Raw genomic sequence first — 15,261 nt, forward strand, 5'->3', positions numbered from 1 at the left:
CAAATCAGTCATTGACATAGGGGATGCAGAGCTGACAGCTGCCACTTCACACTGAAGTGAAGTGAGAAAAAAAAAAAAAAAAGAAACAAAACAAAAAGACTCTTTAACCATCTATAATCCTCATGACTGTGATGAAAAGAGAATGGGGGAGAGAGAAAAAAAAATGGGGAGGTGTACAAATATCAACAGAAGGAGAACAGAGTTTCCATGGTTACAAGCAGCCCACAGCTAGATGACTCGATAAGGAGACGGTGAGAAAGAGGGCAGGGCGAGTAACGTGGCCAGCCAGGCCAGAGAGAAGTGAGGAACAAGAACAATAGATGGCCTGAAAGCCTGCACTGGAAGTCCCTGCTTCAGTGAGATCTCCGTGATGACATCAGGGGATGAAATACGAGATTAATCACTCAAACTATTCAGAAACTCTCACACCAGCATCTGCTTACAAGTGTTAGCAATCTAGTGTCATTAAGCAAAAGCCTACGCAAGCCTCACGTGGGTTATAATACTAGCATGCTTCATCAGACCTCTACGCTTTCTTAGGCGCTACAAACGCTTGATGGTCCCAGAAGAAAAGCCTGTGATGTAGAGAAGAAAAACAGGGATGAGAGGAGGAAGAGATGCATGACCTCATCCTTCTGAGAAGAGAGGGAGTCAGGCATCCAGCTCGTCTGCCAGTGACATCACTTCCTCGCAGTTCCCACTTTGCTTCCTTTTAGAAATGAGAAATGAGAAGCACGAACACAGCCTCCCCTAAAGCTAAACTAAATCAAACAAATAAAGCAGATTGTTCAATTACCCAATATTTATTGCTCTCATTTAATATTTTTATTAAAGATTTATAACACCGCTGTCAGCATACTAACTAAATAATACTGCACAGAAAGATTGTCGCTCAGGTTTTAAATGAAAAATGCTGGTCTATGAGCCCAACATTAACTTCACCATGCAGTACGTTGGACGTTAGCAGGACAGCCAAAACAATAACAAACCAACAGGAAAGAAAGAGCAGTTTGGGGGTGAATGTGCAGGAAAAGGAGAAAGCAATATGACTGTAAAGTAGGGCAGGGCAATATGGCCAAAAATATTTATTACAATATATATTTTAAAATTTGCAATAATGATATAACTGATGATATAATTGACGTGAGACAAAATACTTTACAACTCCACAACTTTATTAGTGCAAAAAAAACCAAAAAAACCCCAAAAACCCCATCAAGTATTTTCACTTAAACAATCAGCTGTTTTTTTATGTGCATTAAAGCTATACGCAAATTTAACAGTGGAAATGCAAATTCCTTGCTGACAGTTTAACCAAAAGGCATTTCCAGTGGAAATGGGCCGACATCTCCTGAGCATAACCATGTATAATATCCACAAAACTTAAAAAGAGGTTTTACACACAATACGGTAATATTATGTTGAAGCACAGTACGTATTACTCCGCGAGGCTCCTGACTATAGTAGCCGTAATGCTCCGACAATCCATCAAGTGGTGCGGGTTGGTAGCTTAGCAAAGTTCTGTTGTTAATTCTGGCTCCTGATTTTTCAGATCAGACTAATGTTCTTTAGATTATTAACTAGTTTAGTATGAAAAACTAAACGCAACACTCCATAAAGCACGTCATATATAAATGTGTGGCTATCATTTAATTTATTGACATGCCCAGTGATTACAGCAGAGCATAGAAATTAATCAGCCAACAAACACCCTCTTGTTAAGGCACAGATTAGAATACATTTAACCTACAATGCACCACACACTACACAGCAGCTCCATTAGCTACAGCTGGTTGAACAGGATGTTGCCCCCCTGCTGTATAACCACAAAAAGCCCTCACAAAGGAATATTTCCATTTCTGTCTACGGGCCCGTTTGCATTTCAAGACTCCTGATAAATATTTAACAGACCACAGCTCAGGTCTACACTCTGAAAAATATCTTAGCATATTCAAAATTCACTTTACCCTGGATTTCATATTGCAATGTTATGTTCTTCAAAAGACAGCACAGCTCTTTGCTATGTGCATCTCAACTAACGCTGCATCTCAACTGGACTTTTTCTGGCATTCTGACTGCTACTAAAGGTGAAAGAGGCTGTGTCAGTGGTTGGTTTGTCTGATGATGATCACTGTGCAAACAGCAAAGACATTGGTTGCATCACCACACAGCACTGCCCTGTTTTTTATGATTAGTGTTTATATTAAACAATAAGGCTGCGGGCAATTAGCAACATGAAGCAGAATTGCAGCAGTGGTCTAAATTTGCCTTTAATATTAAATGAGGTGATAACTTCTCAGTGAGAACTTTAACTAAATAAATAAATAACAAGATTGCATAACTTCCCAGCTAAATCTAGCTCTATGAAAATCGCTCTATTCCTCTTACTTGACTGATAAAGAAGAGCTCTGGGCTTTGGTTGGCACCTTCAGGCAATCACCACCCTTGTTTTTCCAGAAGCAGGGCTTTGTCTGTCATAGAAAGCTTTTCAGACCACCTAAGGGTTTTTGTTTTAAACCAAGTAAACACAATAAGACATCTATCTATCAACATAAAAACAACAAGCACATATATAAATATAGAGCCTATATACAACATATTAATGGCTTCAACTTCAAAGAGGATAAAAAGGTCAAACAAAGAAGAGAAAACACTCCAATCGGGTAAACTCTCCCCTCTCCAAGTCTGCAGTGAGCAAATACCAGTAACACCGACATGCAGACGCAAAGATAAACAACTTGCACATGAAGATGTATGCACATGCATGAAATGTGTTCCCAAAAGTGATTTAGTTTATCACTTTCCATGTTGCCTTTAATACTTATATTCGATTCACACTAACTTGAACACTATATTAAAGACTATTTGGCTATACCTCATTCTGTTCTGTAAAGGTCTACTTTTTCCTTCAACACACAGACAGGGGTAACCATTTTAAAGAAAGGACCAGTGTTGGGAACACTGCTCTGCTGGGTGTGACTGTGGGGCAACAGCACAACGTATATACGTCAAGGGATCAAACGCAAGTGAAAAAAACCCCAAAAAGCCAATAAGGGCTTTGAGCTTTGTTTCATAACTACAATGAAGACAGTAGCTGAAAAAACATGATTTAACACAACTACTACTACTAGTACTTACAATTTCTTTAAAATAATAATCCATCCTCCCCAAACCTAAAATGGTAAGGCTTCTGAAAGTCAGGGAAACCCCAGAGAAAAGCCCCCAAAGGCAGAAATACCCCTTGAAAGATTTCCATCTTTCTCATCACAAAGCCTCTGAGAAGGATGATGATCACAATGCAGTCAGCGTGAGTGTGAAACAGGTAGGGGAATGGTTTTTTTGTGGGGATTATCATTTAAGCCATGAGAAAAATCCAAGGAGAAAAACCCCACTATACTGGAATTCAGAAAAGAAGAAGGTTCTAACATCATTCTATATTTATCTATTTATTTTAAGTAAATGTCGACTTTAGACATTGACTTTCCTTTGTGCGTTTCTGTGGGTGTGTAGAAGCAGATGGCTTTTAAGATCAAAAGCAGCATGGGTGTGGAAACCAGGTGTCTATGTTAAAATAAGAAAACAAAAGCAGGGTTTTTTTTTCTTCTATAATGGGTGTGGCATATACACATTTTCTGTCAAACAGCGATGGAGTTTTGTTGACTGAGCTGAAGCCAAAGTCAAACTTTCTTTAATCCAGTGAGGCTGTGCATAATTCATCCTTGGATAAACACAGAATAAAGCCAGACACAACATAGGTGACAGAGACACACATGGCACTTAGAGAGCCCTCCATTTAAATCTATGGGAGAATTCTGGTGGTAGAGGTCTTGAGCCACAAATCTGTCTTACTTAGGAATGTACCTTGGATTTGAATAATTATTATACTACTAATAAATATGATGCATTATGAAAACGCACTGAGAAAGGTCTGGCTGAAATGAAATACAAGTAATGAGGAAACCAGGGAGGGACTATAAAGAAAATTAATGCTGACTCTCGACAGTAAAAGTCTAGGTAAACTAAACCACTGGAAACTCCAATGAGCAACCGATCGAGGTTTCAACCAACTGAAACTGTCTTAACTAGCTTAATTGATAAGAGATGATGGTCCACAAAACAAGGAGTGCTGTCATGCCAGCGCAAAAATCTGATTGACACACCCGTGCACCAAACTGTGTTCAGTTCCCTGAGAACCAAAAGAGAGGCTGGAGAACCTCCTGCTCACTACTACCACCACCATGGAGGGGAGAGGAAGAAAGAGAAAAAAAAACAAAAAAAAAAAAACAACATCTGTCACGCTCAACACTTATCTACTAGCAAAATACAACTTCTCTGGACCCAACTTGGGGAGAACGAATGCAATAAGTTCAATTAATGAAAAAGGAAGGACCTTTGACTTATAAGCCACAAATCTGTACAGTAACACTTAAAACTGACAAAAAGTGCAAAGGCTAACTGATTTAAGCGACACGCAATCAATCTGAACCTCTCGTTTAGCTTGCACAGCTATGTTTAAATATGCACCCTCTAAATTATTCGTAGTCATGTGATGTTGCCCATTGGTTTGCGAGGCTCCATCTGAAACGCATACTGTGCATTTTGACTGTCACCAAACCAGACATGACAAGCACAGTGGTGGATATCAGAAGGTAAAAAGGTAACCTGCCGTGAACCCTATCACCTTACCTGCCTAGTAAATTAGTTGCCAAGCAGGAATGTTTCTGGAAACTAAATTACTCAACAATTAAACAACAGGATACAGATCAGACTGATTAATCAAAAAGTGACAACACACTGAAACATTGGTGACAACTAGCAAGGGCAGCAATATCAACTGGACTAGTCATGCACATCTTCAAATCTTTGAAAGGCCTATGACATCACCTACATAACTGGCTGATGTCATTGATTGTGTTGGTGCATTATGTGTTAACTGCTGTGTGGTCATTCGTGATGTGTGTGAATGTTAGAAAGTGCTTACATGTAGAAAAAAAAAAGTGCTTGAATGACAGGTGAATGAAACATGTTATATGAAAAAAGGCAATGATAAGAAAAGGGAATATCGCAATAGAATATGGGTAAAACGTGCATGCGCAGTGCCTTTGTTTTCATACGCACATGGCGGAAAAAGCATGGCGGTGGCAGAGAATGAGAAGGGCGAAAGCGGATCGTTAAATAAAACAGATGAACCAGAATTGGTTTGTAAAAATGGTGCAACTTCAGTGATGTTGAACTGATTTGGTTTTTGCCCGTCAGATACACATGAAAGCACAATTTGTGGTAGTGCATGCTAGCGGGCATTATTACAGTGTTTTTTGGAAAATAAGGTGTACTTAAAATCCTTTAATTTTCTGAAAATCGACAGTGCCCCTTATAATCCGGTGCACCTTATGTATGAATTCTGGTTGTGCTTACTGACCTCAAACCGATTTTATGTGGTACACGGTGCTCAAAAATCTGTCAAAAAATGTTTTAGTACGACTAAGCTACAAACCCGTACTGCATGATGGATTGCCGGAGCATTACAGCTACTGTAGTCAGGAGCCTCGCGAAGTAATACGTACTGTGCTTCAACATAATATTATCGTATTGTGTGTGTATAACCACTTTTTTAAAGTTTTGTGGATGTTATACATGGTTATGCTCAGGAGATGTCAGCCCATTTCCACTGGAAATGCCTTTTGGTTAAACTGTCAGCAAGGAATTTGAATTTCCACTGTTAAAATTTTGTATAGCTTTAATCCACATAAACAGCTGCTTGTTTAAGTTAAAAATACACTGATGGGGTTCTTTTGCACTAATAAAGTTGTGGAGTTGTAAAGTATTTTGTCTCGCGTCAATTATATCATCAGTTATATCATTATTGCAAATTTTAAAATATATATCGTGATAAATATTTTTGGCTATGCATAAGTAGAATGGAAAATCGCTGTATAAGAACCAGTCCATTTACCACAGTCTACAAAATAAAGACCATGTTTTATCAAAAAGTTTTACTCTCAAATGAGCCATTTTTAAAAATCACTACAACAGCGGATCATTTTAAAAGCTTTCCATAATCTAACAAAGCAATGTGCTTTCATAATTCCTTGTCTTTATTACAGAAAAGCAGCAGACTTGCTGCTGAACATTTACATTATATCCAAACTACTATATATTTTTTTTGTCCGTGGTTCAGCTTTTCAAAGTGAAGCCAAAACACAAGCAGGAGTCATTGGATAACAGAGTTTATTTGAATGAGGGTGAACACTGGGACTTAGAGGACTAGTATCTTGACAGGTAAACATGATCCAAGTCCTGTTAATGATCAAACTGAGCCACGGTGAACTCTTTATACCACAGTTCTGACTGCCTCTGGCAGTTATCACCATATCTTTGAATTTCATCTGTTATGTCACCACATTTATAGACAAGGGCATGGTGGAAAAAGAACGAAAAATAAAATCACATGCACCATCTTGTTGCCCAAGACATGGAGTTGGTTATTTTTTATTTTTTTTAATAAAGAAAAGAGTTCAAAAGCAAAGGCCCATTTGCACATAAGTGCCTCCAAGGTCTTTCAGGGGAGCAGATAGTTTGTGTTCTGTATCTATTTTTGGTACACGCTGCTGGGGATAAGTCTCCTGACCCTGGAAAGGAACACAAACGGGCTTTTCAGTGGCAGTAAAAAAAAAAAAAAAAAGACAAAGAAAATAAGTTGTGAAGATGCTGCGCAATCACGGCATCTGACTATGGTGCTGACAAAGATTATTCCTCTTAAAAAAAAAAAAAGAGGAATAATGTGCAAAAATATTTCTTCAAGAAAACAGACTGTAAAGCTGCGCTTTTACTGCCCCCCAGTCGATTGGTTACTTTTAACAGTTCAACCGTGAAAAAGAGGGAAGAAGATGCTTGAATGCTATGGGAACTAAATTTATTGGGTTGGTGCCTAATGCTAAACAGGGCTGTGGCAAAGAAAGGAGGGGGCCCAATGAAAAATTAGTGTGAAGAGCAGACAATCAGCCGGTCACTGTTCCCATTACCGCCTTGTTTGGATTCAAAACGGGCCATTTGGTTTCCAAGCAGGCTTCGCAAAATGAGAAAGTCAGCTGGGAAATGACATCTTAAGGGCACTGCATGAGAGCACTATCTGAGCCAAGCAACATCACTAACAAATGTGATTCGTTGATGCTTGAATGCGACTCAGGGGGTCCCTCAACGGTTTCCTGTATACCACTGGGGGTAGAAACTTGTGCAACAGAGAGAAAGGGGGGAAAAAAGAAAGAAGGATTTTTGTTTTGTTTTGGTTGGGGGGGGGTCCTGCCAGCTTAATTTGAATAGCAAATAGCACGAAAGATTAGCATTCCAATGGAGCTCTCCATACCAACGGACCCCTCCCACAGCACTAATCACAGAGAAAGACTGAGGAATGCTGAGAGCCTTGTCACATGCAGTGAGGCATTTTTTCAATGACAGTGCAAGATGGCGGTTAGAAAAGAAGAAAAAAAAAAACAAAACAAACATGAACAAAACAAACAAACACCCAAAACAAACCAGGCCATCAACAAGGTCTTCACCTCATTGAAAGACAAAGGAAAATCTGTGGCTCTAACATAGTAATTCCATCACCAAAGATGTAACTTGGAAGCTAGAACTAGCCTGCCAAAGGGTCCAGTTTGGCCTAGTGTTTCTGGTAGGCCCTACAATTTATGATTTTTATAAAATCTTGGTTATGGCTGAGGGGAAATTTTCAGAATGTGCCCATTTACTCTTTAAGAGAAAGATATTGAGTGGATGGTGTTCTATCATAGGGCTGTTTAACGATATATATTGGATGACTATATAAAAACGTCTATCGTTTCATTTTACGCTATCGTTTGTTTCGTGGTGTCGCAAAATAAACTGTTTACGGCAATATTTTTTCATCGTTTTGATGGTCACTGTGGTGGCTATATTAATTTCTTAAAGTTCTCTCTTTCTCTTATATTTAATATAACCACACTACGGACGGGCAAGTGCCTGTTTTTATGCGTTGTCGTTAGCAACAACCACGGTAAAACCATCGTAAAACCACCCGTTTGTTTATTTTTCCACATAAACCTTTCACAATAAAGCTCAAGATCCTGTTGAGACTTTTCAAAATAAACTGAATCACATGAAAGAGTATGCAGAGTATTTACGGATGAGAAGCAAAAAAAGAGCCGTCAGGTGCTAAAAAATAAACCTTAGACTCAAACGTTAGAACAGGCTTTTCCCCGCAGCACGCTGTGTAATAAATACTCAAAGAAAACGGCGGCCGTTACAACTTATGTCTAAAAATGTATAGTTTCATGCATCTGTTAAAACACTCGACTCCAGGTACAGGTCAGGTTACATTTGTGATTTATATCGTTATCGGGACAATAGACGTCTTATATCGGGATATGAGATTTTGGTCATGTCGCACAGCCCTATTCTATCATATATTATTTTACAATGGGTTTTATCACCTGGCGCAATAAAGCAAGTTAGACACTCCTGACTTGCACAGATATGGATATTTTTTCCACAACTAAAGCTCAGGAAGATGATCTCAACGCCTGCTCATGACCTTCCATCTCACACTGAGATGCCTTAACATTTTATCCCTGCCTGAGGTGCTAATTACCAAGCCCAGACTGCAGCTCCTCTCACTCTTCCCATCTCCCTATATTCTACTCAGCACATGAGCAGACATGTCTTTGTCTGTGTGCCACATCGCTGCCAATGACGCTATGTTGGGTGCATGATTTCTCTGTGGAATCACTTCTCACAGCGAGCAGAACGCAAATATACAAACTCTTTGGATCTCTGTGTCTGTACTGTGGGCCAAAGGTGGCAGTCTAAGCTTTTCTAAGGTCACATCGGGCAGGGGTAGGCAGCAGAGGTGGTCGATCAATAAATTTGTGCTTCAGGCCTCAGGGGAGCTTAGAAACCTTTAACCATTTATTGATTAATCTTGACAGGTTACCGAGGGGAGAAACATTTACTAAATTTAACCATTTAAACTGAATCCTGTAGTCAATACACATCCTTCCCTGGAAGTAAACAGTCTACAACCACAACAAAGGACATTTGTCTCAGGCTTTTTTGTTTTTTAACCATTTTAAAAATATCAGTGTATTTTGCTTTGGGACAGGTGAACGAATGAAGCTCAAATGTAGCCAGCTCACACCAACACCATTTGTCGGGGTATTTGGCATTATAACTTGCACTCATGTGATTAGGTATCAGAATAAAGAGCTGCCATAACCCCTTTGCTAAATGCAATCACTGCACCGAAATATGAACAGGTTGTGGTCGTACTGGGCAGCTGTTCAAGAGCGCAGACTACAAAGCAATTTCAGCATACCCAGGATATCTTTTTCTTATCTGGCTTCTGCATGAGCTTGTTAGGTCTGCAGCACAAGTTACCAATGGAAATGGTAACCTGCCCTGAAAATCCTAAGCACCACATCCTGCTCTGTAGTAAGAGCCACATGAGTATGAAATGCGTCTGATCACATAATGGCAACAAACAAACCATAGCGCGGAAATCCGTAAGTTTCAAATCTGAAAGCTGTTCTGGAAACTTACAGTTCATCTCTCTGACGTTGTGACAGCACCATCGTGACGGGGCAGTGTGGGCGGAGCCGGATTTTTTTTTTAATTTTTTTTTTAAAAAGAAAGAAAAAAAAGAAGAAGGTGATTCCTGTGCAGCCGCTGCGCTCTCCTCGGTCAGGAGATGAGCTGTGCTGATCCAAGCAACACAGATTAGGTCAGGTGGTGTACTCCAATGACAGGTTAGTTTTGCCCAGACTGAGACTCAGATTAAGAGAAGAGGGTCGCAGGAATCTGCCCCCTGAAAGCTGGCTGACTCCGGGGAGAAGAAATGGAGAGCCTGCAGACCAGTCACCAGCTGAGTGTATGCTGCATCTGCAGGGGAGAGAAAAAGAGAAAGTCAGCATTAGGTATGCATGACAGATAACATGTAGAGTGTGCTGCACCAGTTTAGCAAAGACACTGTCAGCGATGATGGAAAAAACTGAACAATAAAGCAAAAAATCCTTGTATAAACTGCTCATTCATTCGATTTTTTTATTTGTTTACTTTTAAATATTTTCATCCACTTCTGTTATCTCTCTGCACAATCTGTCATGACACAACTCTTGTCTGCTCTTGAAGCGAATGCCTCTCCGTTGACATACAAGAGCTGACCCACATTCTCCTCCCAGGTTGCCAACAGAAAAGAAAAACAGGACATGGCAGAGAGAGTATGAGTAACGGCTGTGCTCAAACTCTCCTGTCCCCATCATCTCGTTATGATATCACCTCAGGAGCTGACTTGGCTGATGGCATGCTTTAAAAAAAAAATCCATCAGTGGTAGTGGGAAAATAAATTTATTGTCAGGGTTAGAGTATTTATTTCAGGAATAATAAATGTCAATGAAATGTTAAGAATGTCACGATGAAGACTATTTCTATACTGCATCATTGTCTTGAAAAAGCACTTTAACAAACCAGGTACCCAACAGAGTAAGCCTCTTAATCTACTGGGACTAGCCTCAGTAAATCTCTGCCAGAGCACTAAACAAAAGGTACAAACTAAGCCAAATTACTTCAACACTTGCAAAAAGCTGACAAAATTACAGCAAGGCAGACTTCCAGACACAGGAAACAATGTAAAGTAGACATGAGATTTGCTGCTTGGGAAACAGGCAGTAAAAGAAACCGTTATTTGGCTACAGAAGTGATGAGGAATAGAAACACCCCAGGAAGCTACAATGAAGAAAAAAAAATAAAAAAATAAATCACATTGCTGATTTTAGATGCAGGAGCTGCATTCCCACAAGGAAAAGAGTCCTCCTATGCACTGTGTTTCTGTTTGCAGAAAAAAGGAGAAAAGCTAAATAATTCTGGTTGGTCAGATGAAGGACTGACCAACCTGTTAAAGTACTACTTTGTATTGCTTGCTTGTTCATTTATTCATATGTTGTAGAGAAACTGATTAACAGTACACAGCCTAACGTGACCAGCAGCTAACCTCTGGACCTTGATGTCACCACCTGACAGCAGTCCAAATGTCTACTTACCCCTGACTGTGTGTGCCTTACGGCGTGCTGGCTGCTGCCCAAAAACACTATCAGAGCGCAGCAAAAATATTCTAACGAGCAGGCACTGAAGCTAAAAATGTCTCCCTCACTACCTCCATATAAAAAAAAATAACTACCACACAAAAAAGGCACCAAATGCATCAACCTTCACAACTGCCATTGTGTGTGAAAATCAGGTCATCTGCCACATATTGATACGTCTCTCTGCATTGCTGGCAGGTCAAATCGCTGTGTGTATCCATTAACGTGTAGGACTCCCTTCTCTGAAAAACTCATTTGCGGCTTCAGCATCGAGCAAAAATGTTTGCACAATAGCACAATCAGGCTAATTGGCTCAGCACAAAATGTTGTGCCTCGATGAAAAGGGAGGGGTATGAGCCGCAGCCAGGGGTGCATCTATAAATCTGCTCAAAGGCAGTCAATAATGGTAATGCGTCTTCCTCCCAGTGATTGTCTTGTCTTTGTGCAGGACCAGGAACTGTACAACGACAGAGCCCTTTACATTAATGATGCTGACTGGGAGATGTGTTCAATTTGCTTACGAGTCCCAACTGATTATCTGATGTTAGGAGACCAATTCATACATACTAAATGAACACTGTGTACTGTACATACTCTGCATCTTTTGTGGTTAAGAATGCAACAACAGCAGTCAAATGAAATGAATTCTTCCCAATCAGGGTTTTTACTCATTAATAAAAATAAATAAATAAAATATTGGGGGCCCTCCAGTTATTCTAGCCAGCTACATTCATTAGCTCAGACACACAAATTGGTACTAAAATAATGGACTAAAACAAAATACTAAAATTCACTCACCATAAGTAAAATGCACTTCCAGAACAGTCTGCATCACACCTCAGACCATAAAATTACTCAGATAATCCATTAAAATGCTCCAAAAGTCTCCTAAATAACTACCTTGGTAGAGGAGTTACAGTAAAAATTACCCCACTCAGAGTTATCAAGGGTAAACTGTCAACAGAGGACAAACTCATTTTTGAACCAGGCTTCAAAAATGCTTTTTAAAGCTGTTAAGTTGGGTGTTTTAACATGCGTGTGCTTAACTCTCTTCTGGAGGCAGCTTCAAGTGGCCATTAGAAGCACTGCAGTTTATTGCACTTTTGCTTCTGCTTCATTTTTTAGCTCCAAAGTTTGCCTCTTGGCTGTTACCTCTGAGACCTCTCAGACTAGAGTTGGATGTCTAGAGACTTTTACGTGGTCTTGGTCTCGAAAGACTTTGGTCTTGGATCCCTCAGTCTTGTCTTGCTGTCTCGCTCTTGCTGTCTCAGATCGACATAGTGGTCGGGAGATTTGGAGTCAACAGTATCCATGATATACAACGTAATGTTCGATAATGTGTCATGCGCAAAAGCATCAGCTCTAAGAGCCGTGCTTAGAGAGTGATTTGTAGTGAATCAGAAGAGTCAACTCCCATTGAGCGAAAGCCGGCTCCTCACTTAATTTCCTTTCGCTGCTCAGCTCTCACACAGTGGCTCAGCTATGCTCCAATCCCTCCATATTGCGGCCAATCACATGCGAGGATATAGGATAATATCATTATGTGAAAAACAGAGAGGGTGAGAGACGTGATAGTCAAGTGGAGCGCGCGTCTGTCCTCTCAGTTATTGAGTGACAGTAGACAGCGGTGAGGAGGGCTGTGCGAGTGCATCGCAAAAACACATAAATATGCCTGACACCCGTAAACGAAGCAGCATCTGGCTACAGTTTAAAGACTTTTTTGTCTCGGTCTTGGTCTCGTCTCGATTTTGTCTTGACTCGGCCTGTCTTGGTCTCGATACCCTCTGGTCTTGGTATTGTCTTGGTCTTGGTTTAGGCGGTCTTGACTACAAATCTATCTCAGACAAACATTTGCGCACAAGCTGCATTTAAGCAGCTAACCCAAGGCTGGTCTCTACACACTTTAAAAAAAAAAAAGAAAAAAAAAGTGGGCCACCTGACTGATAATTTGAATCCAAACAATTAAAATGTGCAACAATTGTTTAAAAATACCTGAGGAAAAATGTCAACAAAAAAAAGAAAAGAAAAACACTCAAAGAAAACAACGTAGACGACGACAAATCCCCAAACTAATTAGATATCTAGTCCTGACACGTCACCATAACACTATGACTTAACCTTATGCCGCCAGCCAAATATTACAAGACGAGGTATGCACAAAAAATTTTGACTACCCATCCCATGGTGTCTGAACAAAGGAATAAGCTGCTATGGCATGCAGAGAAGAGAAACAAAAATACCACAGTCACATGTGAAATAGTGTTCTAGTAACTTGTCACAAAATATTGCAGCAATGCTGACAAAGCTGACGGTCGCGAACCCACTGCTACATTGGATTCACAGCTCTCTGGTTGTGACGTTATGTCGCCGTCATCATCCCCCCGCCCCCTTAAATGTGTTCTTTTAAAAAAAAAAAAAGAGAGAGAAACAAAAGAGGAGAAACAAAAATACCACAGCATTTTTTTTCTTCTTTTTTTTTAAAGGCAAACATCTCAAACAGCTGGAATGTGGAGCACCTTCATTTACTCTTAGACTCCACCTCACATGCCCTGGGAACAACATCACAGACTGCATTTTTTACATAACAACAAAAAGAACTATTATGAATCATGTGAAATAATGAAGTGTTAAAATACAGCAGAAACAGTCAAGTTTGGCTGGAGAAGGCTGGCAAAGCTTGATCATACAAGAGCACAGACCAAACATAAAAAAATCCAGGTCAACACCTCGGGGACAAAAGTCACTGAATTACAGAAGGGGAATGGCTACCAGGCTAAACTACTTTACTGAAGAGGAGGTACACCTATGCATAGGAGTCTTTTGAACAGGTCTGTGATTTTAGATCTCATAACCATGCAAAGAGAATCAAAAACGACGCTGTCATATGACCTGAACACTTACACGCTGACACATTTAGCTACTGAAGCAGATATAATATGATGTTTTCAAGACTTGGGTTTCAACAGAGCAATAAACATAATATATTTAACGGCTAATGTGCACATATTAGAGGCTTATCACACAGGCAGTAATTTAGATGTCGACACACTTTGGCTAATTTAACATACAAAGTGATAAAATTAGGAAATACGCTGTGGAGATGACTGCTTCCTGACAAGACTAAATAGAGGCTTTTCAAAATCAGATAACTAAAGAAATCTCAAGCTTGATGACACACAATGGAGATATCCTCTCCACTCTAATAACACTCAAATGCTAAGTTTCTGTGAATGGCTGTTCTTGATAAATCACTCAGGCAGAGACCATCTAAAGACCTTTACCACTAACTGATATTGCAACTGGGGGAACATCTGGCTCGGCTCCCAACATGCAGCCGCTACAACCCACGAGGTGCTTGTCTTAGTTAACTGGGTTGGTAGCAGTCACTTAAACCTATTAAATTACATGGGTAGTAAGATAGCAGAGTTCTCCTGAGATTAATAGAGGAGATTTCATTAGGAGAAGCATGATCTCTACAGATGGCTTCAAATGTGTGACTACAAAAATATTTAAGTAGTGCACAAGACAGAAAAAAACCTACTCCTTGCTCTCAAACAGCTGTTTTATCTTCTGGAAGAGCACACACACACCCCAGCATCCACACCCACAGAATGGGATAGACACTGAACAGAGAGGAAGCTGTAAAGGACAACAGATCAATGTTACGCCAATAAGACGCTTGACATGCAGGCGAGAGCAACACCATTGAGGCAGGTTAGCCTGCTACATTTATACAACAGCAAAGAGGTTTGTTATAAACCATGTATGAATCCCTCCAGGCAATTCACCTCACACCAACAAGCTACTGGCTGAAATTATTAAGACTATAAATATAGAGCAGAGGTTAATTTTGCAAGCAACTATGGTGGCTATCACACAAATGGTGGATTGCTATCAAAGCATCAGCCTCTACAACTTATTTACAGTCTCACTACAACATAAATACTTTCTGTAAAGTATAGCAGAATATCTGGCAACGTGTGAAAACAGTCATTTGTAGGATGACTGGCAGTTGTTGTTGGCAGATTGGTTAATAACCAGTCAGCTTAGCAGTGGGCAAGCTGTCTGGGAGGTGAACCTCTGTGCTACTGTAAGCCATCCACTATAGCAAAGGCAAACAGCCTCTCTCTCTGTCTCAATACTCTCTGCT

At 40.1% G+C, this 15,261-nt stretch overlaps 1 protein-coding gene across 7 annotated transcripts in view; it reads right to left on the reverse strand.

The window, feature by feature from the left end:
- The window catches only part of cluha (clustered mitochondria (cluA/CLU1) homolog a), a 61,211-nt gene that overhangs the window by 20,685 nt on the left and 25,265 nt on the right, over positions 1–15,261 (reverse strand). For 4 of the 7 annotated variants that reach the window (XM_005915890.3, XM_005915892.3, XM_042218119.1 and 1 more), the window contains exons 28-29: positions 9,574–9,912; positions 5,615–6,629 (exon numbers count right to left, since the gene is read on the reverse strand). Coding sequence is in view for 3 of the 7 variants with exons in the window: in XM_005915886.3 (XP_005915948.1) it covers positions 9,574–9,605 (32 nt within the window). In the remaining 4 variants the exon portion in view is untranslated. Of the gene's footprint in view, positions 1–5,614; positions 6,630–9,573; positions 9,913–15,261 lie in introns of those variants that run through there. The other 3 variants (XM_005915886.3, XM_005915887.3, XM_042218120.1) reach the window with 1 other exon arrangement.

This window comes from Haplochromis burtoni, unplaced genomic scaffold (genome assembly GCF_018398535.1).
Source record: "Haplochromis burtoni strain Fernald_Lab_line unplaced genomic scaffold, NCSU_Asbu1 Contig_15, whole genome shotgun sequence".
Classification (NCBI taxonomy): domain Eukaryota; kingdom Metazoa; phylum Chordata; class Actinopteri; order Cichliformes; family Cichlidae; genus Haplochromis; species Haplochromis burtoni.